Source organism: Sceloporus occidentalis, unplaced genomic scaffold (genome assembly GCF_023333645.1).
Source record: "Sceloporus occidentalis isolate IW3139 unplaced genomic scaffold, rSceOcc1.0.p SCAF_7, whole genome shotgun sequence".
In the NCBI taxonomy this organism is placed as follows: Eukaryota; Metazoa; Chordata; class Lepidosauria; order Squamata; family Phrynosomatidae; genus Sceloporus; species Sceloporus occidentalis.
In genome coordinates, this window is record NW_028316987.1 from 34,670,848 (window position 1) to 34,697,594 (window position 26,747).

General features: G+C 39.3%; 1 protein-coding gene across 2 annotated transcripts in view; it reads right to left on the reverse strand.

The window, feature by feature from the left end:
• The window catches only part of SUGCT (succinyl-CoA:glutarate-CoA transferase), a 374,021-nt gene that overhangs the window by 329,417 nt on the left and 17,857 nt on the right, over window positions 1-26,747 (reverse strand). For both annotated transcript variants that reach the window (XM_089532567.1, XM_089532566.1), the window contains exons 7-8: window positions 9,885-9,976; window positions 5,576-5,719 (exon numbers count right to left, since the gene is read on the reverse strand). In XM_089532567.1, the coding sequence (XP_089388693.1) occupies window positions 5,576-5,719; window positions 9,885-9,976 (236 nt within the window). The remainder of the gene's footprint in view (window positions 1-5,575; window positions 5,720-9,884; window positions 9,977-26,747) is intronic.

A 26,747-nucleotide genomic window follows, 5' to 3' on the forward strand; every position in this document is an offset into this window, starting at 1 on the left:
TCTTTGAGAAAAACTATGATTTCATTTTCTTCCAGGTAAGGCATTGATCCTAATTAGCGTACATGTTTGTATGTGCCTTCAAGTTGCCTGTCAACTTATGGTGACCCCATGATTTTGACAAGGTTTTCTTAGGCAAGGAATTCAGTCTAAAGCATTAAGGAGATATTATAGTAGCATTGTTTTCACACAACAAAATGACAAAACAGTGATGCATATAATACATCATGCAACCTTTCGAAATTCTACTGGCTTCTTCCTCAGACAAAAGATATTTAAAAATCATACAAGAGAAAAAAGTGATGATCTTAGAGTGACAGGCCTACATTCTCTATCAGATGTTTGTGCTGTAGTTAAGTTGATATCTCTCCCCCTATACACTGCAAACTGTCCCCCTCTTCCCACATTGGAAGCAGCCTTTTTCCACTATTGATTTCAGTCTTTTAAAGACATAAATGGAAGTGTTTAAAAGCCTAATTGAAAGAGGATCTTGGAGAGTGGAGGGCTACAGCATTGGGGAGGGGGAAATTCCCCAATACATTCCTCCACCACCTCTTCCTGAAAAGACCTCCTCTCACTACTATCACATTTTTAAAAGCCACCACTGACATGAACTGAAGATTTCTTTTTAAAAGTCTCACTGAAGAAAGGGGAGGGGAAAACACTTATCTCCAGTCATTAAGGCCAGTAGGAGGCTGGCAGACCATACCTATACTAAAGATTTATCTTAAGAAAATGATAGTCCGACATGCAGTTCTAGACTTTAAGAAAGCTGATTACAGTAAAGTTAGGAAAATAGTGATAGCAACCCCATGGTCAGGAATACCAATAGAGAAGGAGGTTCATGAGGGGTGGCAATTTCTTGGAAGTGAGATAGTGAGTGCACAATTTCAAACAGTTCCAATGAGGAAAAATGGGAGATGTCTAGAGAAACCAGGATGGATTCTAACGAATGTTCAACTGAGCTAAGACTCGAAAGGGACATGTACAAGAAATGAAAAAAGGGAGAAATCACCAAAGAATAAATCAAACAAATAGATAGCTCATGTAGGGAGAAAGTCAGAAAAGCTAAAGCACAAAGCAAGCATAGGCTTGCTAGAGCGATTAAATACAATTTTTAAAAAGGCTTTTTTTAAAATGTCCAAAAGGAAGAACAAGGAAATGGTAGAGCCACTGCCTGGAGAAGATGGCAAAATGCTAATAGGGAACAGAGAAAAGGCAGAACTACCCAACACCTTCTTTGCCTCAGTCTTCTCTCAAAAGGAGAACAATCCTCACCTCAGGGAAATAGAGCAGATAATGCAGTAGAGGAAATGCAGAAGAGAATAGGTAAAGAGGCTATACAGGAATACCTGGCCAGTATTAATGAATTCATATCTCCGGGTCAAGATGAAGTACATCCAAGGGTATTAAAAGAACTAGCAGAAGTAATCTCACAACCACTGTCAATAATTTTTGAGGTCCTAGCATCTTGGAGGAGGGCAAATATTTTTCCTATCTTCAAAAGAGGGGGGGGGGGGGGGAGAGGACCCAAATAATTACCATGTAGTTAGCCTGACATCAGTACCAAGGAAGATTCTAGTGAAGCTCATTGAACAGACAGTCTATAAGTACTTAGAAAGGAATGCTGTGATTACTAAAGTCAACATGGGTTTCTGAGAAACAGCTCGTACCAGACTAATCTTATCTCTGTTTTGATACAGTCACAAGCTTGGTAGATAAAGGGAATGCTGCAAATGTATTGTATCTTGAGTTCAGTAAGGCCTTTGACAAGATTCCTCATATCCTTCCAACAAAGCTAATAAAATGTGGTCTGGACAGTGCAACAGTTAGGTGGATTCGGTTGACCAACTGTACCCAAAGGGTAATCAACAATAGCCCTTTCTCACCCTAGAGAGATGTGAGTAGCAAGGTGCCACAGGTTCTTTTCTGGGGCCAGTGTTATTCAACATCTTTACCAATGATTTGGATGATGGAATGAGAGCATGCTTATCAAATCTGCATATAACACCAAATTAGGAGGGGTAGCTAATACCCCAGAGAACAGGATCAGAATTCAAAATAACTTTAATAGATTAGAACCCTGGACCAAAACTAACAAAATGAATTTCAATAGTGAGAAATGTAGGATACTACATTTGGGCAGTAGAAATGAAATGCACAGATATAGGATGGGTGATACTTGGCTTGATAACAATACATGTGAAAGGTATCCAAGAATGTATTGGACCACAAGCTGAACATGAGCCAGCAATGTGATGATGCAGCAACCAAGGGCCAAAACAGACCAGCAAAGAACACCAGCTTCGGGTGACGTGAGGGCAGCAGCCTCAATCCAGTGTTTTTGGGCCATCTGTTTTGGCCCTAAGAAAGTCAATGCAATTCTAGACTGCATCAATAGGAGTATAGTGTCTACATTGAGGGAAATAACAGTACCACTCTATTCTGCTTTGGTTAGACATCACCTGAATACTGTGTCCATGTTCGGGCACCACAATTCAAGAAGGAGCACATCCAAGGAGGACAAACAAAATGGTGAAAAGTCTAAAAACTATGCTCCATGAGGAGCAGCTTAAGGAACTGTTTAGTATTGAGAAGAGACAGTTAAAGGGTGGCATGATAGCCATGTTTAAATATTTGAAGTGATGTCATATTGAGGATATTGCCAGCTTGTTTTCTGCAGCTCTAGAGACTAGGACACAAAGCAATGGATTCAAGCTACAGGAAAAGATTCCACCTAAATATTGGGAAGAATTTCCTAACAGTAAGAGCTGTTTAACAGTGGAATACGCTTTTTGGAGAGTGTTGGAGTCTCCTTCTTTGGAGGTTTTTAGAGGCTGGATGGCCATCTGTTGGGAGTGCTTTGATTGCTTTTTGTGGGGGTTTTTTGGGCTATGAGGCCATGTTCTAGAAGAGCTTATTCCTGACGTTTTACCAGAAGTTGTGGCTGGCATCTTCAGAGAATGCTGGCATGGAAGAGAGTGGGGTATATATACTGTTATATAAACATCAGGAATAACATTGCCTCATAGCTCGAAAACCCCACAAAGAATTATGGATGCCGGCTGTGAACGCCTTCGATTTCACAGTACTTTGATTGTGTATTCCTGCATAGAAGGGGGTTGGATTGGATGGCCCTTGTGGTCTCTTCCAACTCTGTGAGCCTATTGTTTCTTTACAAGAAGCCACATTATTTAACAATCTCAGATTAGCATCAATTCCGTGGATATAGTAACTGTCATAAAATGCAACTCAATCATTTATTTCAACCCTTTTTTCCTACTTTATGTACCATTGCATGGGATCAATAAGTTGAAGCTCTGTGTATGTTCAGCATACAAATCTGGCACACACAATAAAGCAGCCATAGCCATTCTCTGTTTTCCAAAAGGCCAGTATCAAAAGGCAGATTTGGACATTGCAATATTTGAAGTCCTACATTAATAGAAAGCTGCATTATACTGATATAATGATCAGTCCATGTAACTCAGCACTGTTTACACGAGTGGTTCTCAACCTTCCTAATGCTGTGACTCTTTAATACAGTTCCTCATGTTGTGGTGACCCCCAATCATACAATTATTTTCATTGCTACATGCAAATATGTGTTTTCCGATGGTCTTAGGAGATCCCTGTGAAAGGGTCATTCGACCCCCAAAGGGGTCCCGATCCACAGATTGGGAATCACTGGTTTACACCAAGCGGCAGCAACTCTCAGGAGTTTAAACAGAAGTCTTAGCAATGGATTCCAAGGACTAAATCTGGTATCATTTCCATGCAAAGTACATGTTCTCCCCATGAGTGATGATCTTTTCCATTTGTTGAGTATTCTGCTGTCTGGATTCCTTCAAAATTCCCTTTACTTCTCTCCCCAAGTTTTCAATATTAACATAACCACTTGACTCAAACTTCTATGAAAGTTTCAACACACATTTGCAGACACTCTCAGTGCTGGGCTTCTCGCAATATCTTTTGCCAATATAATTAAATTTTTGAACTGATTGTGCAAGCACAGCAAAATAAGCATGTATCTATGTAATTGCTCAGAGACCTCAAAGTGAGGAAGCATTTGCATGTTGATAAATCACAATTCACATTTAAGATGAAACAATGAAGGCTTTCTAAAACAAAAATGCAAAAGATTAGATGAATCATTACTTTTGGCAATCATAAACTGAAACATAGCTAATAACGTTGTTTGGCTAGAAAATTCCTCGCCTTATATTTAAAAGCCTAGACGAGCTGCTGAGAGGAAAGGAAGGAAGAAAGGAAGGAAGGAAGGAAGGAAGGAAGGAAGGAAGGAAGGACTGTTTCTGTAACTATGAAGTGTTGTCTCCCATGGGATTAGATAGAGGTTCAGTGGACAGCAGACAATTAGACATAATACAGAAGGAGGACTGAAAAGGAAGGGAAAAGAAACCACTAGGAAAAGACTGTGGAGGAAAGAAGCAACAGCCATTTTCTGCCCTCACAAGCCTGAGACTTTGAACACTCACAGGCCCTTAACTCAGTAATTGGATTCTACTGAGAGACTTATCTTTGCAACTGTTTACTCATCATAATTTTCTTGTTATCAATTTCCCTTAAGATAAATCTTTGTTCTCACTTTCTCCTGTTTTAATAAGTTGCCCACTGCTTGCTCCTCTTATTCCTGTCTAGGAAACCAGAACCCTGGAATTCTTCCCATTCAGGCATCTCATAATTGACTGTACCCAAACCCCAGGGTTTAATAGTAAGGAATTACAAATACCATTATTTACAGCTTAAAGAAATTCAGGCTGCAATTATATGTCAATTACCTGTACATAAACCCCACTGAATTCAGGGCTTATGCCTGGTGAACACTTGCACAGGACTTTAGCAACCTGATCCATCCAGGCACTCAGAGTAAGCACGTGAGAATAAATAATATACAAAGAATGGGGAAAGGGATAGCTTCTTCCCAAACTTTGGTCTCACACTTCACAATTATAGCACTATTGTTCCACTTTACCTGCCATGGTTCCATTGTACAGAATCCTGGGTTTTGCATTTTAGGGTGAAATATTTAGAATTCTCAGCCAAAGAGCTGTAATGCCCACCAAACTACAAAGCCCATAATTCCATGGGATACCACCATGGAAGCGCAATCATAGGGCTGTAATTGTGTAATCTAACCCCCTCAATTTCATGTGCTTGCAGTGTTTCCTTCACTCCTAACCTTTCCGCATTCAGCATGAAATTATTGCATATTCCAACTATATTCGGCCAAAAGCATTTAGAAGCTTTCCCACAAATGGGGATGTCTAAATAAGGCAAATATTACACTGTTAAAGACTGGTAATCATTAAGCCTATCTTTGACTATTGCCTAATAATATTCTCAAAAGTTCATACTTAGAGCAATAAATTCCACACCTCATAAAATAACCTACCATGTAATTTATACAAAGGCTGAAGAGTTTGTTTGATTTTCTTTCGGTTAACCATTATGCATATAAATACTTCTCTTGAGAAAGTCACCATGCAAGCCATACTGCAGAGATTAATAAGAAAAGGAATCTTGTTCTTATTATCCACGCAGCTAGGTATGTCCTTACTTGAGATGATAGCAAATTGCAGTCCACATGCATTCCCTTCCCTGTTTTCTGTCGCTGAAGAAGTGCAGCCATAATCGCTCCATATGCATACAGTCCTGTGGCAAGGTCAGTCATAGCAACTCCTGGCCTAACTGGCTCACCCCCCTAAAAAGAAAAGAAAAGAAGGGAAGGAGGCTTGACTTTTCAGCATCATATGCTACATACCACTACCATTTTCTTTCCTTCAGAGTTGCACGAGCTACTCTGAAGGATTCTTCTTTAGAAACCAGCTAGCAAGATCCCACTTTCAGTTTCAAGCATTATAAAACCTATAAAACTGCCACAAAGGACCCAAAATGATCCACCTGTGATCTGCAATAAGATTTGGAATAATCTGTAACACTCTGCCATGTTTCAATGAAAAGGAACTACCTGCTTGCTTACAATATTTATCATTACAGACAATGGCTTTAATCATGACATTTATGACAAAAGGGAGTGCCTCATATATTCTGACTTGCCTCTCCACAGCTGTGTCCAGGACTGAACAGAGTTGTGTGAATATGTGGGCAGGGTGAATAGTAATCCACAATGGTCCTGTCCTTACATGCCAGTTTGTGACTGTCCCTGTCCCTCAGTTCAGACTTTGCCATGCTGAGTAGCAAGATGTAAAGGGGAGTAAAGGTCCAGAGACAAATTTCATGACACGTGGAAGAAGAAGTTTGATTTTTGTATGTCAGTTGGCTTTAAACTCTAGCACCAATTTTCACCCATTCCCAGCAAGCACCAAGGTTCTTGGCTTAGCGCAAAGCTGTTCTTATGCATTTGTACAACATCAGTGTAACAACAACAAACAAGATGAAGAAAATGAGAACAGAAATGTTGGATGAATGCACTTGGGACCATTGTGTTGTTTCGCAAAACAAGGGAATAGAGTATCAACACTGCAGCTGATAAGGTCTCTTGTCATATACTCTTATAAGCCCTCTTTGTCTCAAGAAATTTACAATTTAAATCTTCACAGTGAAAAGAGGTAACAAAGAAAGGTAAAGAAAGGAATGGATAGGTTTGTGGCTTTAATCCTCTACATACATAGCTTGGACTGAGCCCCACTGACTTCAATGTGGCTTATTCTTGAGTAGATGGGCAGTGAAAATGCAGTTACATGCAGTGGAACCTTCCTATATGCGGGGGATCCATTCCAGACCCCCCGCATGTGAGAAAAACCGTATAAGGTTAAATCCCTTTATTTCCTATGGTGGTGTGCTCCTGTGTGCAGTGCCATGTGGGCGCCTATGGCGCCAGCACCATTTTGTCCTCCCAGGCTTGCCGTATACATAAGCATACGGCCAGCCCATGTATAGCACGGGCACACTGTATATTTAAAGCTTCATATGGGACTGAACCATATATTTTTCTGATCTTAATTTCTTCATCTCACCAGTACCTCTTCATATAAGAAGTCAAATTCAGATGCCAATGTCTTATTCATTGCAGCCTTCTCTCCGCTAATCAACATATGGCAGCAGAGCCCAATGCATCATGGGAAGTCGTGATACTTTGCAAAGGACCCTTCAAAATTACTTCCAGCATGGAGGACCGTTTCAGGTAAATTATTTTTAAATGGCCAGGTGCCAAAGCCACCTTCATCAGTTATATGAATATCTTCATAATTCAACAAAACAAGATCCTTAAAAATAGATAGTGCTATGTGAACATTTAAAGCTGGTTAGGAACCCCATGGAGTTAATTTTTACAAGCTAATATTGCTCATGCAATAAAATACTATAACAACAACATTGCAACAAATTAAAAGAACCTGGGAGAAAAACCACAGAACATCCTTGGAAACTGTTAGTGATTTTCTCTTCAGGATTTATTTTCTGAATATACCACCATTTTTCTTATTCAAGCATTTTAGGCCCTACTGCTCTTGGCTTTAATCTGTTTCCAAATGTGTTGGCTGGAGATCAAAGCTTCACAGGAAAGTCTGATAACCAAATGATATTACCAGATGCAACATCATCATATTTTATCTAAGAGTCTGATCCAACGCAATAGGAATCAATTCAAGCTGGAATACGTTTGGAATAGCCTCCAAATTTTAGCCATTTAGGAAAGTTCCCTGCCCTGGCAAGATTACAATGTACATGGATAAGATATTTAGGATTTAGAAGAAACACATTGTTTTGCCTTAGTTATCATAGCTGCAAATATTCTACAGTAGTAGCTTCTGTTTTACTATTTTTTAATATTACTTCTTACACCATCAAAAGCCCAAAAGTTCATTTTTTTTCTTAAAGATAAAATATGAGGATATGTCACTATTTAGAATTCCAGATAGTTTAGTTAAAAATATAAATCATCACCACTAATCACTCTGTACATAAATGTGTTACACTTTTAAATTTTTATTTATTAATTTTTTCAAGTTTGAATAAAAATCAAAGAAAGAAAAAATATTTTCATAAATAAACCAGACTTTCATTTAAAATAAAAAAAGGTTTGTCAAACCAAAATTGCAAGCCATAGCACACAAATGCTATCTCTCACAAGCATATTTATTAAAACAAAAAGACTAGCTACTGAAATCTTCTGAAGCTATTACTATGAAATATTATTAAAACACTCCTGTGTATTAAAAAAAGATAATATTTCCAACAATCCTGTAAAGCAGGGATTGCCAGCATTTAGTCTTTCAGATATTGAGAAATCCCAAGCTAAGATGGTCAATGGTTAGGGATTCTGGGCACTGAAGTCCAAAACATCTGGAGAATCAAAGGTTTACAACACCTTCTGCAAAATATTTGCCATACTGCAAACTGAAGCTGAGAGACAATGCCTTGATTAAGACCACTAAGGCTGCATCCACACTGCAGAAATAATCCAACTTGACACCACTTCTACTGCCATGGCTCAATACTATGGGATTCTGGGGATTGTAGTTCGCTGTGGCACCAGAGCTCTGCTACTAGGGAGCTGGCTTATTCCTGAGCTTTATTTTGTGCAAGTCTGTGAATTTTTTACTATTTTAAATGTTAGGAGGGTTTGGTGTTCTTGTGGAGAGAGCTGGGGTTAGTTGGTGAGGTCTTTTGTTGGGGAGAGGTTGCCTAGTGGTTTATTGAAACCAATTTCAAATAAATGCAACATTTTCGACTTCAAGTGGCCTTAAAGCATACCAAGGCCTGTTACAGACTGCCAAAATAAAGCTGCTTCAGGTCTCTTTGGAGGTATGCTATTTAAATAATGCATGCACCCTAAGAATCCGGAAGCTGCACCAAAGCTGCACTCCAGTGCTTAGGAATGGAGTGTGGCTTTGGCGCGACCTCCGGGCTCTTAAGACCCATGCATCATTTAAATAGCATACCTCCAAAGAGACCTGAAGCAGCTTTATTTTGGCAGTCTGTAACAGGCCCAAGACTCTTTTTATCCAACAAATAATGTAATTTTACTCATCATGTGCAACAGTAAACTTTTTATTTTTTTTTTTTTTTTTTTTTTTAAAGTTTATTGAAAATTAAAAACACACAACAACAATAACAGAGGTGTCTCGGTACAGACTCACTAGTCCTTGTATCGAGTTATACATCAAGAAGGAGTTTAACAAAGCAGATTTCAGAGAGGGTTACCTAACCCAGAAGGGAAGGTGTGTATATATCGATGTATATGCATATATATATTTACATATTGGAGAAGTAGGTCTTTCTCTGTTCCCATAAAGTTTAGGTATTATGTCCTATCTTCTTCCTTAGTGCTTTGTTTCCCCTTTACCTCTTTCCTTCCCATATATCCCTTCTTGTTCCTTCTGTTTGAGTTGAACTCCTTCCTACAGTGACCTTCTACTTTTCCCATCCTCTCCTTAAATCCCTTCCTCTCTTCCTCTCTACTAATTATTTTCTCCCTTCCTCCGCTCTCCTTTCTTTACTACATACACTCTCCTTCCACACATACTTTACCTTCATTCACTCTTTCTTCCTCTTCCCTCTTCCATTCCTCCACTTTCCTCTTCCCATTCTTACCAGACTTCTCTCTCTGATCCTGTTGGGTATATTTGTTTATTTTCCCACCCTTTTAACCTTACTTCAAGTTTATAGTGTCGTCATTGTTTTCTTTTCAATAGTCCATCCACAGTGATAGTATATTTTCTAAGTCTTCTCTTTCTGCTTTTTCAAGATCTTACTGCTCTCTATTTGTTGATCCTATACGTAATTCTTTAAAACTCCTCTAATTGCTATGTTATTTTGAGTCATCGAGATTCTACCTTGCTTCTTAACTCTCCAACTTTTTAAAATTACAACAGAAACATTCTCCTGCACTTGTAATAACGTACCTCAGTCCCTGTAATGTGCAAGAGGCCAGAGACGGCAGCTGCAACAGAGTCATACCCGGCTCGTTGAAACTTCGGACCAGTTTGTCCATAGCCTTAAAACGGAAGGATAAGTAATTAAAACAAAATATGCAGAACAGTACTGGCTAGTCCTTCGGCAAGGGTGCTATGTTTAAAGCAAGGCTGAACCCCCCTAAATGAAAAAGAGACCCATGTCAATCAAGTCTCCCATTCTGAAATTCATGTAGTTTCCTGAACAAGGATACATCACAATTGATTGTTACACCACTTAAATCGAATGGATTTGTAATTAAATAGAGACTTTATGCAAATACAGTACAAACCTTAGTCCATTCTGCCTGCATTCCTTTTAGGCTGCATCATTATATCTACTTAGATGAGGGGTAGACCAAGTGCAGCACACAAGCTGTATATGGCTATTTTTGTGAGCCCCAGGGATCAAAATTTCATAACACACACACACACTGTATACACTCAACTATAAGTCGATCTCATGTATAAGTCAAGGGCAGGTTTTGGGGCCAAAATGATGGATTTTGATATGCCCCATAGATAATCAAGGGTAAAACTTGTACTCATCCTAAAAGCTGGATGGATGAGAGAATAGAGGAAGGTCGGTGCTTTCAGGGCAGACTATACGTTGCCTTCTACCAGTGCATGGTTACTTTTTTAAAATAAGAGTTATTTAAGTTAAGAGTTAAAGTACAGTACTAACATTGACCCATGGATAAGTCGATCTCTGTTTTTGGGGTCAATTTTTTTACTAAAATTTATAGATTTATACATGAGTACATACAGTATATATATCTTGCCCTCCAGAATACCCCAAATGCACTTTAGGGTATGTGGAGGGCATTCACACTATGCTTGGATGCTTCCTGCCCCACAGGGGTCATTCTCTGTGCCGAAATACTCCAAAATGTCCACTAGGAGCCATGGGAGTGCATTTCTCCTCATTCTGCAGGCCTTTTGGGCCAGTATAAATCCAGCAGAGGCTTCCTTTGAAACCCAAAACAGGGTGAAAATGCCTTCATACCCGTAGAGGCATATTGGAGCATTGCTGCTGGGTTTTTTATTTGTTTTGTTTTGTATTGGTTTGGGGTTTTTGGAGGCGTGGCCCTCCATGTTCTCCTAAGGGGCTAATGCGCCCTCCTTGCCTTCCACAGTTGCCCACCTTTACCTTTTGCTTTCTTGTTTGGAAATATGTCCCATTGAATAAGGTTGGACTAAAGTTCTTGCAGCTGTGTGCCTTCAAGTCATTTCCAGTTTAAGGAGACCCTAAGGCAACCCTATTACAGGGTTTTCTTCGCAAGATTTGTTCAGAGGCTTGCCACTGCCTTCCCATGAGCCTCAGAGAGCATGACTTCTCCAAGGTCACCCAGTGTGTTTCATAGCAAAGCTGAGAATTGAAACTCACTCTTCAGAGTACAAAGTAAAGTACAAAGCAGCAAATGGTAACATCCCCCACATGTTTTATGCTCTAGTACATACAACAAATACCAATAGTTTCACAAGGAGCTGCTTTTATACTCCAATACAACAAAAGTATATCTTGTGTTTGCAGATACAGTATTTCTACAAGCAGATGCTGGGTATCACTACAGAGATAATCCAGATAACTGGATATCCCTGTTTAATGACAAATTAATAAGAACCGCCTTCAGATGTCTTGTTCTGCCACATATCAGACTTATCTATTATGACCAAGCAACATCTTTCTTCAATAAAGATTTACGAACAAGCAAAGAAACATAGACACTTTATGAGAAAAACCAAGTGAGGCACTGTATGAGCATAACTATAGTACTGCCAAGTGTACAAAAATGAAAAATTACTTCTAGAAAACAGCTGTCACTTCTTAATCTGTATAAGGAAAAGTAGTTTATTCCAGATAGGCTACTCCAGAAAAGTAGCTTATTCTATATAGCTACTGCAGAATATATATATACACACACACACACACACACACACATTAAACGCAAGCCAAATTACTGGCACTTCAGTGACAACTTGCAGCACAGTCACAGATTATTTAATTCAGGCTTCCTTTCCATCTTGGTTCAGTTCTGGATCTCTTTTGAATGCTAGGCCCACAGGATTTTAGGATTATTTATAATCAGAGGGGTTTATTTATGAAGCAATGTCACCCTTACAAACAAGCCATTCTAGTATTAATTGCTTAATTTTTTCTAATCAGTTACTATAACTATACAAACATTCATCTTATAGAAACTTATTCCTCCCACTATACAACCTCTCTATAGTCTTTAAAGCAGCATTTGATTCTATGCCTTGAGCCAAATTGTGGGGAAAATTGGAGGCCTAATAAATTAATCAATGACTACTCCATTTAATACACATGTTGTACAAAGGGACTTCACTCAAAGTAAGATGTAACCCTCAGGGCCCGCTTACCAATGTCACTGAGACTGAGAAAGGCGTTAAGCTTGCTTTATATATATTAAACTGTATATTCACTCTACTCTTTTTTTCAATTCTATGTTAACGCAATTGTGGGCCACCTTTAGGTCACAAAGTTTCTCTCCCTAAACTGGCAGGGAGGTATATATCTATTCCGCTTTATTCAGATGATGCAGCAATACTTTCAAGAACACCTATTGGCCTCAAAAGAGCACTGAGAGCACCAATCCAGTACTGCAAGAAAGACCAGTTAGAATTAAATGATCAGAAAACTAAAATCATGGCATTTGCCAAAAGACTAAAGGGTTAATTGTGGAGTACAGATGGCCATAAGATTGAGCAGGTCTGCTGTTTTGAATATCTGGGGCAGTCTTCCATTGGAGTGGTAGATGGAAAACCCATGGGAACTATGTTGTTGCTAATGCACAGTGGAGCACAACAGCCATTCTTAAATTCTTTAAGTCAAGAGGAGGATACTATATATCTGCAGCTCTTAAACTATCTGAACCCAAATCAATAGCAAACTTCTTTTCCACTTAGGATCATTAGAATTGGTACAATCTAAATTTCTAGTTCTATAATGTGTCTCCAATTGCTATTTTGCAATTTGGAGTCAGGCTTTACAAAAGCAGAGGATATCATGTGGATGAACATATTTCACTGGTTTAGGCTATCTTTTATTCCCATTGGATTTGCTCCACTAACTTTCATTGATGATTTCCAACCTACAGTTGGCCCTCCTTACAGGCGGGCTTGCCTTCTGCAGCTTTGAGCTTATGCGGAAGGCAAGCCCCAGCAGAAATAATGGGGCATGTATTCACACCGTGCATCCCTGCATCGCTGCGACCACACACCCCATTATTTTCTATGGGGCTTGAGCATATGCTTTTTTCCCCATACTTGGGGAGGGAGTCCAGAATGGATCCCCCACATATGGGTAGGGCAGACTGTATGTGGAAACAAGCAGTGGTAAATAAAATCTCATCACCTGAGCTTTTCTTCAGACTTTCTGCCCATATCAGATATGATCAAGCCAAAACAGCCATCATATAATATGTAGCAGTCACAGAGTCTCAATCGGATCTAGTTCAGATTCCAACGTTTATTATTAGTGAGTGAGTTAGTGAGTACTTCGCCTCCTCTATGGCATATTTAATTAATTAGAAACACCTGAAAATTTGAGGGCCTTCATTCTCTCACAATGTCATGCTCTCCCCTCAGCTGTCCTTGAAGACAGAAAGATCCCTTGGCCTGTTACAGACAGCCAAAATAAAGCTGCTTCGAGTCACAGTAGAGGTATGGTGTTTCAATGATGCATGCGTCCTAAGAGTCCAGAAATCGCACCAAAGCCACGCTCCAGCCCTAAGGACTGGAGCGTGGCTTTGGTGTGGCTTCTGGACTCATGCATCATTGAAACACCATACCTCCACTGTGACTTGAAGCAGCTTTATTTTGGCTGTCTGTAACAGGCCCTTGTTAATCAAGATAATGTCTCTATGAGTCTGGTCATATAAAGACAATGGAGCATGTGTTACTCCAATGTTTGTACTATAGAGACATCTGCATTAGCCTCATTTCACCCTTATTGAATAAACATCCAGGATGCACAGGACAGTTTTATACTTTCAGATATTAATCCTGGTATAACATATAATGTTACCTGGTATAACATATAATGTCAAACATTATTGCTGGTATAATCTCTCATCTTGATTTCTGTAATGCGCTCTACATGGGGCTACCCTTGTACCAGGTTCGGAAGCTTCAACTAGTGCAAAATGCGGCAGCCAGGTTGGTCACTAGCTCTTTGAGGCTTGACCATATAACACCTATCTTGAAAGATCTACACTGGCTCACAATTAGCTTCTGGGCACAGTACAAGATGTTGGTTATCACCTTTAAAGCCCTACATGGATTGGGCCCAGGTTACTTATGGGAACACATCTCCCTATACAATCCGCCCCGCACTCTTAGAACAAGTGGGAAGAACTTGTTAGAGATATCAACATCCAGACAAGTTTCCACTTCCCAAAGAGCATTCAGTATAGCTACCCCTAGACTATGGAACGGACTCCCAGAGGAGATTTGCCTTGTCACATCTTTGGAAATTTTCAAGAAGGCAGTAAAGACAGAGCTCTTTCACCACGCATACCCTCCTGACCTCCTATGAAGACCATTGGAATGGAACGAGAGCATCTGACCCTGTGATTCATTGACAATGTTTGATGTCTTACACTTGATGTTTTATGTTTTTAGCTGTGGTTTTTAATTGCGCGGTAACTAATGTTGGAATATGGTAACTGTTTTTTAAATCTGTTGTGATCCCGCCTCGATCCATTGGGAGAGGTAGGAAGATATAAATAAAAACTATTATTATTATTATTATTATTATTATTATTATTATTATATTGCTAGCATCTGTGCTTCAAATTTGTCAGACCAGACCTAATGAATATTGCTCTATAAACAGATGGTTAGGGCACTCTATGTATTAATGTTTTTAATATTTTTTCTATATCAATTTTATGTTTTGAACAGATTTATATTTTAGCTTTATGTTTTTGATGAAACATTCCCCACTCTCTTGTGCTGGTCTACGACCAGTAATAAATATTTATTCTATTCTCTTTTTTTTTTTTTAGGTTATAATCTTATCATAACTGTAGCACAAAAATAATGCAACTAAGAATGGCTTTTTAGTGTACATTTACATAATATATCTATGTATCTAGGTAGCTGTCTATTTGGGATTGTTTTAGACACCTGATGCTTCTTCGCATAAGCCCTTAGAGCAAATCTTGAAGAAGAAAAAGGAGGAGGAGGAGGAGCGAATATAAAGAGTATGAAATGACCAGAATTAGTATTAAAAAGAAACCATCTCCAAAAGACATACTGAAAACACAGCCAGCTAACTCATATTTCTCTTGGGTAGACAGGATAAATAAAACTTTTATTTATATCCTGCTTTTTGTGGGGAAAAATCAAAGCAGCGTACAGCATATTAAAAACATACAATATATACATAATATCCCCCTTAAAAAAGAATTAAACTAGTTAAGATAAAAAAATTACATAATAAACAATTAAAAACACATTAACAATGGGCAGAACCAAACGTAGTCCATAATGAGTCCATGGTATATGGGAGTGGTCGCTATATGGCCGAGTACTTCATTCCGGAAAGTCCTGCCGGGAGAGATCAGTCTTGACAGCTTTCTTGAAGCTGTCTAAGTTGGTAATTTGACAGATCTCGTCTGGCAGGCCATTCCACAATGTCTGTGGGGACACTGGAGAGGAATACCTCCTCTCCAATGTCCCCACAGAGATGGCCCACCATCATCCAGCCAACCAGCTCCTGATGGCCTGGTGGTTAAGAGGGCCACACCAGGAACCTATTTGCCAGGATGACTCTTGAAAAGAAGCCTGTGATGCCAGGAGAATGGCGGTTACCTACACCACCCACAGTCAGCAAATGGGGACCCAGGAATTTCTCTCCGACACATGCTTAACAATTATTGTACCCCTTTGGAGTCAATTCTGACTCCAAATATACATCCTTAGATGTCTAGGTGCTGAGCAATAAATAAAATTCCCTTCTTTTCTGGCATAAAGGACAGTTCCTTTGGTGTTAATGTGTAACAAACTTTAACATGACCTTTTTTTTTAATTCTGTCTAAGGTCTTTATAAAAACCATTCTTAACACTTGGCCAAAAAATGAAAATTTTATTGGTGAACACCTGAAATACATCATAAAAGATGGAAGAATGCTTCTCAGCTGCTTTTCAGGTCACCTCTTATACGCATACATCAGAAACTGATTCTGCTTATCATCAGAAATATCAAAGCACATTTGGTTTCTAGTAACCCTCAGAAAAAGCATCTATATTAAAATCCACTGCCGCATGCCAAGCAAGTTAGCTCCTTCCCAGAACAGGAATGTTGTTTATCTCTTGCTGCCAATATACATTACCAGATGTACAGTTTCATTAAACACTGGAAAAGGAGCAAATCAATACAAGAAACAAAAGCATGAGGGTATTGTTCAAAGTTCATTCGGCTTTCATTCCCATACCATCCCGACTTGCTTACAATAACAATCTGTATGGTGTTTATTTCAAATTTAGAAGTGCATGCCCTCTAAATTCTTCAAGATAAACTAAAGTTTTTGTATCCTTCAGTTGTCAAATGCATAATTCTCCATCGTTTGAGAAATTGACAAATACAGCCTCTTTTCCATTACCTCTTGGGCCTATTTGTGAATAAAGTACTAGTTTAATTCTTCAACATATAGACTTTAAACTACTATAGAAACCTTCTTTATATACAGAAAACAATGCTTTTGTTTTTTTTAAAAAACAACACAATTTCCCACATGCAAATTCTGGAAATAATTCTTTGTCGGGCTAATGGCTTTCAAGGTGATTGCTTAGAATCTCATGAATGGAATAATAGGAGGTGCTCTCTTGCTAATTGTGAATTTCCCCTGTTATTTGAAGTCTGGAAATAGAGCAGGTGTGGATTGGACCAGTTGGGTCAGTACCCATGGCCCAAATGTCCTTCACCTGGTCATGCAATGTGTGGAGGATCATTTGTACTGGTAATTACCATTAAACTCATTCTCTAGCAAAGGTAATTCAACTCTCTTGGGCCTGTCATGCGTTGATAGAGTGTGGGATGCTTATCAAAAACAGTGGAGCCTTTCCTTATGCACGGGATCTGTTCCCCCTCCCCCCAATGCCAGGCAAATTCCGCATAAGCTCGAGGCCCATTCAACAGAATGGCACTTGTGCTCACAGAGGTGCAGTGCGCATGCACCACGGGCACACACGCCATTCATTCAATTACAGGGCAGATTCTGCGTAAACTGGAAGCCACATATCGTGCGCCAGCATATGGAGCGGGCACACTGTATTAGTACAGTGTGCCTGCATCTTACGCAGGGACACTAAACGCAGCTTTTACCCTATGCTGAAGCTGCACAACAAAAGAATAAATGGTGCGTGTGCCCTCATGAGCATGAGCCCCATTATATTCAACGGGGCTCGCGCATATGCATTTTTCGCCTTACATGGGGGGTCCAGAATGGATCCCTACATAAGGTAAGGGTCCACTTTGTTACCAGTATATATTTATCTATATACTGGTGAAATACCCATTTAATTAAATAGAATTGTCTACTTGTCCATGAATTTCAGTTGGTCAACCAACTGCTTTTTCAGTAATAATTAAACCAGATTCAAGTTTGTTACAGTCCCTAGCTATGAAAAGAATAATAGAAGAGAACATCATAGTATAATGTTAACAAATAAGAATTACACAATATATTTCCAAAACGGAAATCCAAAATTTAAAAAAAAAACTCAGTAAGACGTAAATTATACCTAAAACACATGGGATGACGTGACGTTTAGTTATGTTTTTGCCAAAGGCTAGACAAAAATAGATGTTGCTTAACCCTTTTATTTTCATCGAAAAATGTAAACAGTCTTTTTTTAACATTTCCCCAGTGATTATGACCTTTTAACATCTGGTGAATAAACTCGTTGTGAAGAAATATTTATTTTCTTATGAGGCAACAGCATATCTAAGAAGATATCTATCTTATTAATGTCTCCATTAGCCATAGTTACAAAAACAGAAGCTGGATAGCATATCACCTTTCAAGAACAGCAGAAGACATTAGATTAAATCTGAAAAGACAAAGGGCAAATACTTTTTTCATTACGAAATCACACCGGATATTTTTCAAAGATGCATTGATATTCTAATATGAAATACCAAGAAGCAATAGCAGCATTGCCAAAATCATCATTTACAATGCATACAATTTTTAGCCTTTAAAAAAAAAAGTTTTGCAACACCAGGGCCAGAAAAATAACCGAGAAGGGGTTTTTTTAACTTTAAAAAAGCTTAATAAGACTGAATTATTTGCCTGCTAAAACCAAACAATTTGATGAGCTGGTCTAAATAATTCAATTAGGCAGATTTGGGAGAATCTGTTTCTGGATAAGGTCAGTTGTTTGATTTAATTAACTGAAATATCTTTCATCTGGGCAGCACAACTTTTTTTTCATGAAGAAAAATAAATAGACTGAATGCACTTGGGTTTCCATTTTTGTTTTAATTTTTGCTTCTTGTCTCAAAAGCTGCGACCAGTATCTTTGTTACCGTACCTATTTTCCATTGCCAACTCTTTCTCTATGCTGGGATAAGGAATCTGTGAATTGTAACCATCTTCAGATTGTCTACCACTGTCCATCACACCATGGACTTGCTTTAGAAATTCCATCAAACTTTGATGAACATGTAGCCATCATCTTTTCCTTCTGCCCACTGAAAACAATTGACTGTTAGCACTATATCAGCCACTGCACCTTTTGCCTCTCCAACAATTACCTTAACAATTTTCTTTCTTTCTTTCTTTCTTTCTTTCTTTCTTTCTTTCTTTCTTTCTCCTTCCCTCTCTGCACAATAGGCAGTTGGTAGTCATGTTGTTGCCCTTGTTAATGCAGGTGTGAAATAGGAGCTGATAAATAAAATGTAAATGCACCAGGTGGAAGAGATTGGGTTGAGAAGATTGAAAAGGAGGGGCAGGATGGCATGAAATAGGGATTCTACAGTAAATGTGAATTAAAAGGAAAAATAGCATTTCTTCCCAAAATTATTTTAATAGAAACATCATCATTTGAAGTGTTCCACTTTAGGCTATTCCCCTTTAAGTAAAGGAATCTACTCAAGTAAACCAGTCCAAGCCAGCTATCAGTGAAAGCTGATTCTCCACTGACCATCTTTGCTTTAGTTAAACTGGCCATACATAATAAACCTAAACCAACCTCAACAACCAAGCTGTCAGAAGAGTTTAAACTAACACTACGTCTAAAATTACCCTCATCTTGCATTGTGAGCAAGAACAGGCAGCTGGAGCATTGAGAATATTCACAAAGTAACAAAAATGTTAGGATGGATCATGGCAATTCTAGCATCAGAGCAATCATCCAGTGCAAGAGGCTATGTATATTCAATCAAGCTTGTTTAGCAAAGAAATCCAAGTTCAGTAATCAACCATTCCAAAAGGAATTCATATTTGGGTTACATACAAATCAGTTATTTCCCCATATGCAACCTCTGCATTCTGGAATAGAACTTAAACTTTTAGGTTGTCAACAACTACCACCTCAACTCTTCCAGAGCAAAAAGACTACTGCTTTGCTATGGCTCTGACCTCAATCCAAGGTAATTAGGTTATGTTTATTAAAGCTATTGCTCATTTCTAAAATAAATACAATTTAGAGAGTCATAGAATCATAGAACTGTAGAATTGGAAGAGACCACAAGAGCCATCCAGTCCAGCTCCCTGCTGTGCAGGAACTCTCAATCAAGTTATTAAAAGAATAAGAGATCTTTTTAAAAGATAGATAGATAGATAGATAGATAGATAGATAGATAGAGAGAGATTCTCAACATGAGTCTTTGTCAAAGACTAAGGATTTTCTTTTGTGGGGCCAAGTGTCTTTCCCTCTCTGAAAGGCCTGGGTCTAAAACCAACCCAAGGCACACAGCCTTGTTTTGCAGATGGCAAAGACCCTTTAACACAAAATTATTATATTTTAACATTTTCCCCTACAGCCAATGCTAGTGAATGCCCCCAGGTTTTTCCCCCACTCTTTTATTTAGGGTTAAGATGACAGAAACAGGCTCCGCAATTTCTTGTTTCCTCACCCCAGGATTCCTTTTATGTGCAAATTCCACATGCTAGAGTTAACCCAGGTTAAGAAGTAGGTGAAGACTAATGATAACCGTGGTTGTTGCTGGCAAAGGTGATTCTTTAACTAGAATTTGAAAGCAGTTCCTCAGCTGTCGCTTCTCGTTTCTCTCACCAAGCAGCCCTTTTTCCAAGGTTCTTCTGAAATCTCACAGCCCTATCTCCAACAGTTAAATAAATAAAAATAAATAAATATTATTATTAGTTGCCTTCACCCACATGAGTCATATTATACGGGTGGCATGCCCTTTTCCCCAGCCCTCTCTCTGCAATTAAGGCTTTTTCCTCTTGACTCACCACTTGTTCCATTTTCTTTGTTCTTACCTCCTGTTTCCCATTATTTAAACTAATTCTTTCAACAAGGCTTTGTTTTGCCACATTTTATTTATTTGTTGCAGTTCTCCCCAACATGAGACTCAAGGTAGCTCGCAGTAACACTGAACAGAAAGTGAAATTCAAACACAAAACTGTTTAAAACAATTAATAACACAGTCCTAACACTCATTGCTGAGAAAAATACAGCAAACAACTGGTAACAGGCCCTTTCCTAGAAACCGGACAACTGACACAAATTGTCTGAATGTAAAGTTTTTGCCTGTCATTGGAAGGACAAGAGAGAGGGGCCTTGCCTCTCTTAGGAGAGAGTTCTGGATCAGAGGAGAAGCTAGGTCTCAAGAGACTGCAAGGGCCATCCAGTCAAACCCGCTGGCATTTTTTGCTAAAAGCCTGATGTCTGGGTATACACACACACACACACACGTGGGAGCAGAGTCCTAAATTCTCCCTGGTCACAGATTCCTGGAAAGGAGAATCTCAAGGAGAAAATCTCTAGCCTTTTGTTACTGTGAAGCTTTAAGGAAAGTGTGCACAAGTGTGGAAACCCTTAGGTGCGGTACAGAGTGCCAGGAATAGGCAGCCGGGAACTGCCTCTCTTTGCTGCATAGTCACGCTACGGCAACCAAATCGTGTGATGCGGCTACTTGAGAAAAAAATGAGTGTTAAATGCAGCTCCTTTTTGCACCGCCGCAAACAGCTGGCGGTGGCGTGAGCATGTTGCTGCTGCATGGCTCCATTTGGAGGCTGTGCAGCAGTGATGTCATCGTTACACATGCTGTCTATTCAGTGCCGCGCAGCAAGGACACCCTTGTCATGTGTGAGGGGCGAGGGGCTAAATGTAGAAACTTGCCAAGCTGGGAGCATGCATACCTACAACTACACTGCTGGGTTAAAATTTAAAGAGGCCTTTCGTGAAGCCCTTTAAAACTGGGGTGGGAATCACATGGCCCTTTGGGGGTACAGTGTGGCCTCTGCACTCCCACAATCCCCTCCAAACCCAATGGTATGCTCCAATTTTTTTCTGGGCCCATTCCCACTTACTGGAAAATCCGTTTCCTGAACAGATTCCTGAAACCGGTTCTGAAAAACATAGTTCACACTATGTTTGCACCGGTTTCAGGAATTAGTTCAGGAATCAGCAAGTGGCGGGGGTAGCTTGATTGCCCAGTCTGTCTCTGACCTCTCCTGGCCCCAAAATCCCCAGCCCACCCTCCTTACCATCTTCTTTGGCTGCTGACCGGGTTCCCTGCTGCCTTTTGAAAAATTTCTTGCAGCTGGGGAGGCCAGAAGGAGGTCACAGAGAAGCCAGGGGAAAGCTGGGAAGCAGGTGGCAAGGCTTCCAGCTTCTCTGCGACCTCCTTCTGGCCTCCCTGGCTATGGGAAATTAAAAAGGCACAGGGAAGCCGATCGGCGGCCAAAGAAGCCGGTAAGGAAGTTGAGCTGAGGATTTTGGGGCCAGGAGAGGCTGGGCCATGCCAGATGCCCTCCCCCAGGGCAGGCTGCCAGTGGGAACCAGGCCAAATTCGATTCCGACTCGAATCTGCCTGGTTTCCACTTGGACTGAATCGATTTATTTAAACGTAGTGGGAACACGGCCTATGTTTCAGCCAGGAAAAACAACCTCATGGGGCATATTCCACTTTCTAAATTTATCTAGAAGGTCTTCCCAAATAAGCAAAACAGAAAAAGACTAAAGACTTCAAAAGTTACTTGTGTGATGTCAGTATCAGTTCCAGTCACCCAAAATGCTTTCCTTGGAAATGAGGTGCAACTGGCAAGTGCATAGTCTAACATATAGACCACATGCACTTCTCCCTATCTTACCATTAGCTATGTCATCCAAAAATCAGCTGTCTTCATACAAGTAGGCAGACTGCAGGCAAATAACTGAAAATAGGATTTATTGTACATGGGCGTATGCTTTGATTTTTTTTTTTGCATGCTCACAAATTACTCAGATTTTCTCACTGCCGCATGAAGAATCCTGTTCTAATAGAAAGAATCCTTTGGGTTGGCTGGGTCTCTTGGGACAACCGCAACCTTTGAGACACATTAGCAACAGCTGGACTAGACTTTTAGGCACCAACTATTATCCCCCCACTTGTATATCCCAGAGTCACTAACTATCCAAGATCCAAAGCTGAAAAAATGAACAACAGATATGCAACAACTCTATATACAAATGGGAAAAAACGGCCAGACTGAAGATATATGCCAGAGAAGATACACTATTGCTATAACAAAAATTTCTGGTTTTATACACTAATGAATCCCTCTGGCTAACACCAAGTTTTGTGAAGCACCAAGCAGGCCATATGAACCCAGAAGCCCAGTAAGTGTGTGGTGTTTTAAAAAGTATCATATAACACATAAACTAAAAGCAGCAAGGAAAAAGGGAAACAATGAGCACTATCCTAGCTTTGTTCATCTGCCATTGATGTTGAAGGTCTAGATCCAGTAAGGGGATAATAGTAAAGGTAGTCGCTTGACATGAATGCCTAGTCATAACTGACTGTAGGGGGCCGTGCTCGTCTCCATTACTAAATCAAAGAGCCAGCGTTGTCCAAGGACTACTCTGGTGGTCATGTGGCCAGATTGAGTGTACCAAACGTTGTTACCTTCCCATCAAAGTGATACCTTTCTATCAACTTGCATTTGCATGGTTTCAAATTGCTAGATTGGCAGAAGCTGGGATGAAATGACAGGAGAAAACCCCATCATGTAGCACTCAGGTCTTGAACTGCCAACCTTCTTGTTTTCCAGTTGTCAGAATTGGTGTCTTAACCGCTAATCCACTGCATTCCATAAGAAGCAACTAGCCCCAAATGTGAAAGAAAAAGGAAGAAGCAATAGGTTCTTACACACATAATTAGGTTTTAGCTTCCCACAGATCCGCAGAATTGTATACATACACATGCTGAAAATTAAACAAGTATTTATTCATCTGGGCCAAAGATTGTAGTTAGAGAGCAACAGTGCATGAACTATTGTGCATTTAGTTAACAACTGAAATAATAGCTCCTTTAAATATTAGTAATTGTTTTGAATCATTAGCTTCATCTATTAATTTTTTGTTAAATATTACACTACTTTTTCTCAGGACAATCGTTTATTGATATGAAGGCAGAAATGGTTGAATTCATGCAGATCAGGCTCCTCACATTAGTATCTCAGGACGGCTGTAGCTATTTCTAGCAATAGCTACATTCACATTGGAGACTACTTACAGCATGTAGCAATTGGCAATGATCAGAGCAACTAAGAAGATCTTGGCAGGGCTGCATACAACCTCAACACAGAGGCACCAGTTCTTACATTGACACCTTAGCATGCATGCTGTCTGTTAGTAGCCTCAGCATTAGTGATTTAGAAATCAAGCATAACCCAAACACTACGAATTTCAACAGGTCATGGGCTCTTATGCATTTAGTCACCCACAAAGTGGGGAGATGAATAAGGATGTGTCCAGCATCTGGCTATCTGGATCTCAGTCAATATTTTCCATAAGCATAGAAATAAATATCTTCAAATTATGAAGGCAGTGAACCTCCACACCTGGTCATAGATACTCCTGAGACAAGAATGCCACTCCTTTGGAACAGGGAAAATATAGCATTAGCAGATTCCATAGTTAACTGTTGTCCTCAGCACATCCCAACACAATTGTGTGGAATGCCTGATTTGGGCTTTGTCCAAATCTTTGGGCTTTATCACAAGAGACAGGTAAATCACAATTATACCAGAATAATATTGTCTTTGGTTGGGGCTTATCCCATACCATTTTCTGCAGCTGTTCTCCTGTGGGAAACCATTTTGAAAGCATATTTAACACACACACACACAAAATCATTAATGAGCCCCTTTCCTGCTGCTATACTACTACAATTTCCAATGAGAAGGTTTAGTTGCACTTTAATGCCAATTTGGGGTGGTCAGTGGGCATGCTTTTGGTTCTTTGGGTATGGCTTAGGTGCCCTGTGATTAGGTAGAAGGAAAAGAGGTAGAAATTTCAATTTGATTTGATTTGATTTTCTTTTTTTCTTTTTTTCCTTTTTATGAAATGTTACAAACATTCTTCAGATGTCTTTCATTATATGTAGCATATACACTGTAATAACAAAACAAGTAACATTTCTTATTAAATAAGATATAAAGTTTGGTCATGTTTATCCATCTTATTCTACTTTAATCCTTTACCCTTGTTGTAAATCTGTATTTTATATCTCATAAAAAAAAATCTGACTTCCCACTCATTAGTTTGAACTTTTTTATAGGTCATTTTCCCTTGTATTTCTAAATCTGTTTTTCCTTTTCATGGTGTTTCTAAAGGCTATCTGAATTCTTACTCCATTTAGTTGAGAATGGTTAGTCTTCTTTCTTTGTTAGACTTTCTGAAATTGTAATAGTCTCTGAGTGTCAAAGAACTCTCTTTATTAACTTCATCCTCATTTTTTATGCTTCATTGGCCTGTCCTAATTTGATTTTCTTTCAACTGGCAATTGAAATCATTAAAACATTCATGACAGGGCTGCATGGGGTGAGAAACTCTTAAACTTTATTTTCTGTATAGAAAAAAAAAAATCCATTGAGGCTTGTCAGAGAAACCAAAACTTTGCTAACTGCCTCCCATCCTGCTTTGTAGTCCCATTCCAGCTCTCTCTCTCTCTGTGTGTGTCTCATACACACACGTCCACAGGTATGTGGACACATGCCTAGAAATATAAGTGGAACAGCATCTCACAGTTTTAAAAAGCATTTATTTCATTAACCTTCTATCTCTCTCTTGCTGCTTGTTTTAGCTACGGACTTAACTAATCACCAGTAGATGAGATCGAGGTTTTGGATAGATCAGACAAATAGATCAACAGCTGCTGGCTTTTATCTGCCAGAAATTAGTTAAGTCTGAAGCTAATCATAATAATCGTTATTATTATTATTATTATTATTATTATTATTATTATTAATTCCCCACCTCTCTCTATGGATTGAGGTGGCTTACATACATAAAAACATATAACATGTTACATAATACATAAAGCCCTCCCTCCATGCCAGCTCTCATCATCCGGCCTGGCAGGGAGTGAAAAGGCAGGGCCAGCTCCATCGGACCTGGCCTCGATTAAGAAGAAGAGCCCTTCCTCCAGTCCATATGCCTTGCTCCTGGCTGCAGAGGGAGAGAAGAACTGCTGGACCTGATCCCCTTCCCCACCACCATTCCCTTCCCCTTTTGTGTTATGTCTTTTTAGATTGTAAGGTTGAGGACAGGGAACCATCTAATTAAAAATAATATTAACTGTAAGCTGCTCTGAGAGCCTTTAGGGCTGAAGGGCAGGGTATAAATACTGTTAAATAAATAAATAATATTCATAAAATAACAAATAACATAAATTAAAACCCACTATCCCTATATCCAAATAAACCATAAACTTAAAATTTTATGAAACTTAACATAATAACAACATTAACCTTTAAAATGAATTAAAATCATTAAAACATTCATGACAGGGCTACATGGGGTATGGTCAGGGCCAACCACATATTGAAATTCTAAAAACATAGGAGCAAAACAATCCATCAGGGAAACCTTGAAAAACCTTGAAAACCTTGAACTATTTCAATGCCTTCATCCTCTGCTTTAAAGTTATGTAAACAATCTGTGGTCAGTTTTTTCGTTTTCTTAAAGTTCAGTGATAAACCTGCCTTTGCACTTTATTCCTTGGCTTTCTTCAGTAACCGCTCCATGTCTTTGCTTTTTTCTACTAGTTGTATGGTGTCATCTGCTAGAAGTCTGATCCATCCGGATCAGGAAGCCCCCCTGCCTGGGGAAAAAGGTCATTTTTAAAAGTAAGACTGTTTTCATTTATATTTCAAAGGGGCATCTGTGTTTGCAAGCACATGTGTGCCAAACTAGAGAACAGGGTGGAAATGTCTTCGAGGAAGTACTGGGTAGGCAGTCCAAATGCTGTGTATGATATGGTTTTAGCTCAAACAAAATTGCAATCCTGGAAAGGTTCCCTAAAGGACAATAGGAAAGAGAGCATAGTGATTGCTTAACTACAGAAACAACAGTATTTTAACAGGAGAAGAACCTTATGTGATAAAGCGCTTTTCTTGAGATAATATTGTTTGTATATAGCACAGTATCACAACAAAAGAAGAATGTTCCTGTTATCCCTTACAAGGTGATTTCAGGCGTGGTCTCACCAGATTCCAACCTTGGCCTAAATCTGGAGTAAGAGGGGGAAATACATTTAACCATCATCATCTACCCCACACCTGTTTTACTGAGAGCAGGAATGGAATACAGTACAACCTCATTTTTCAT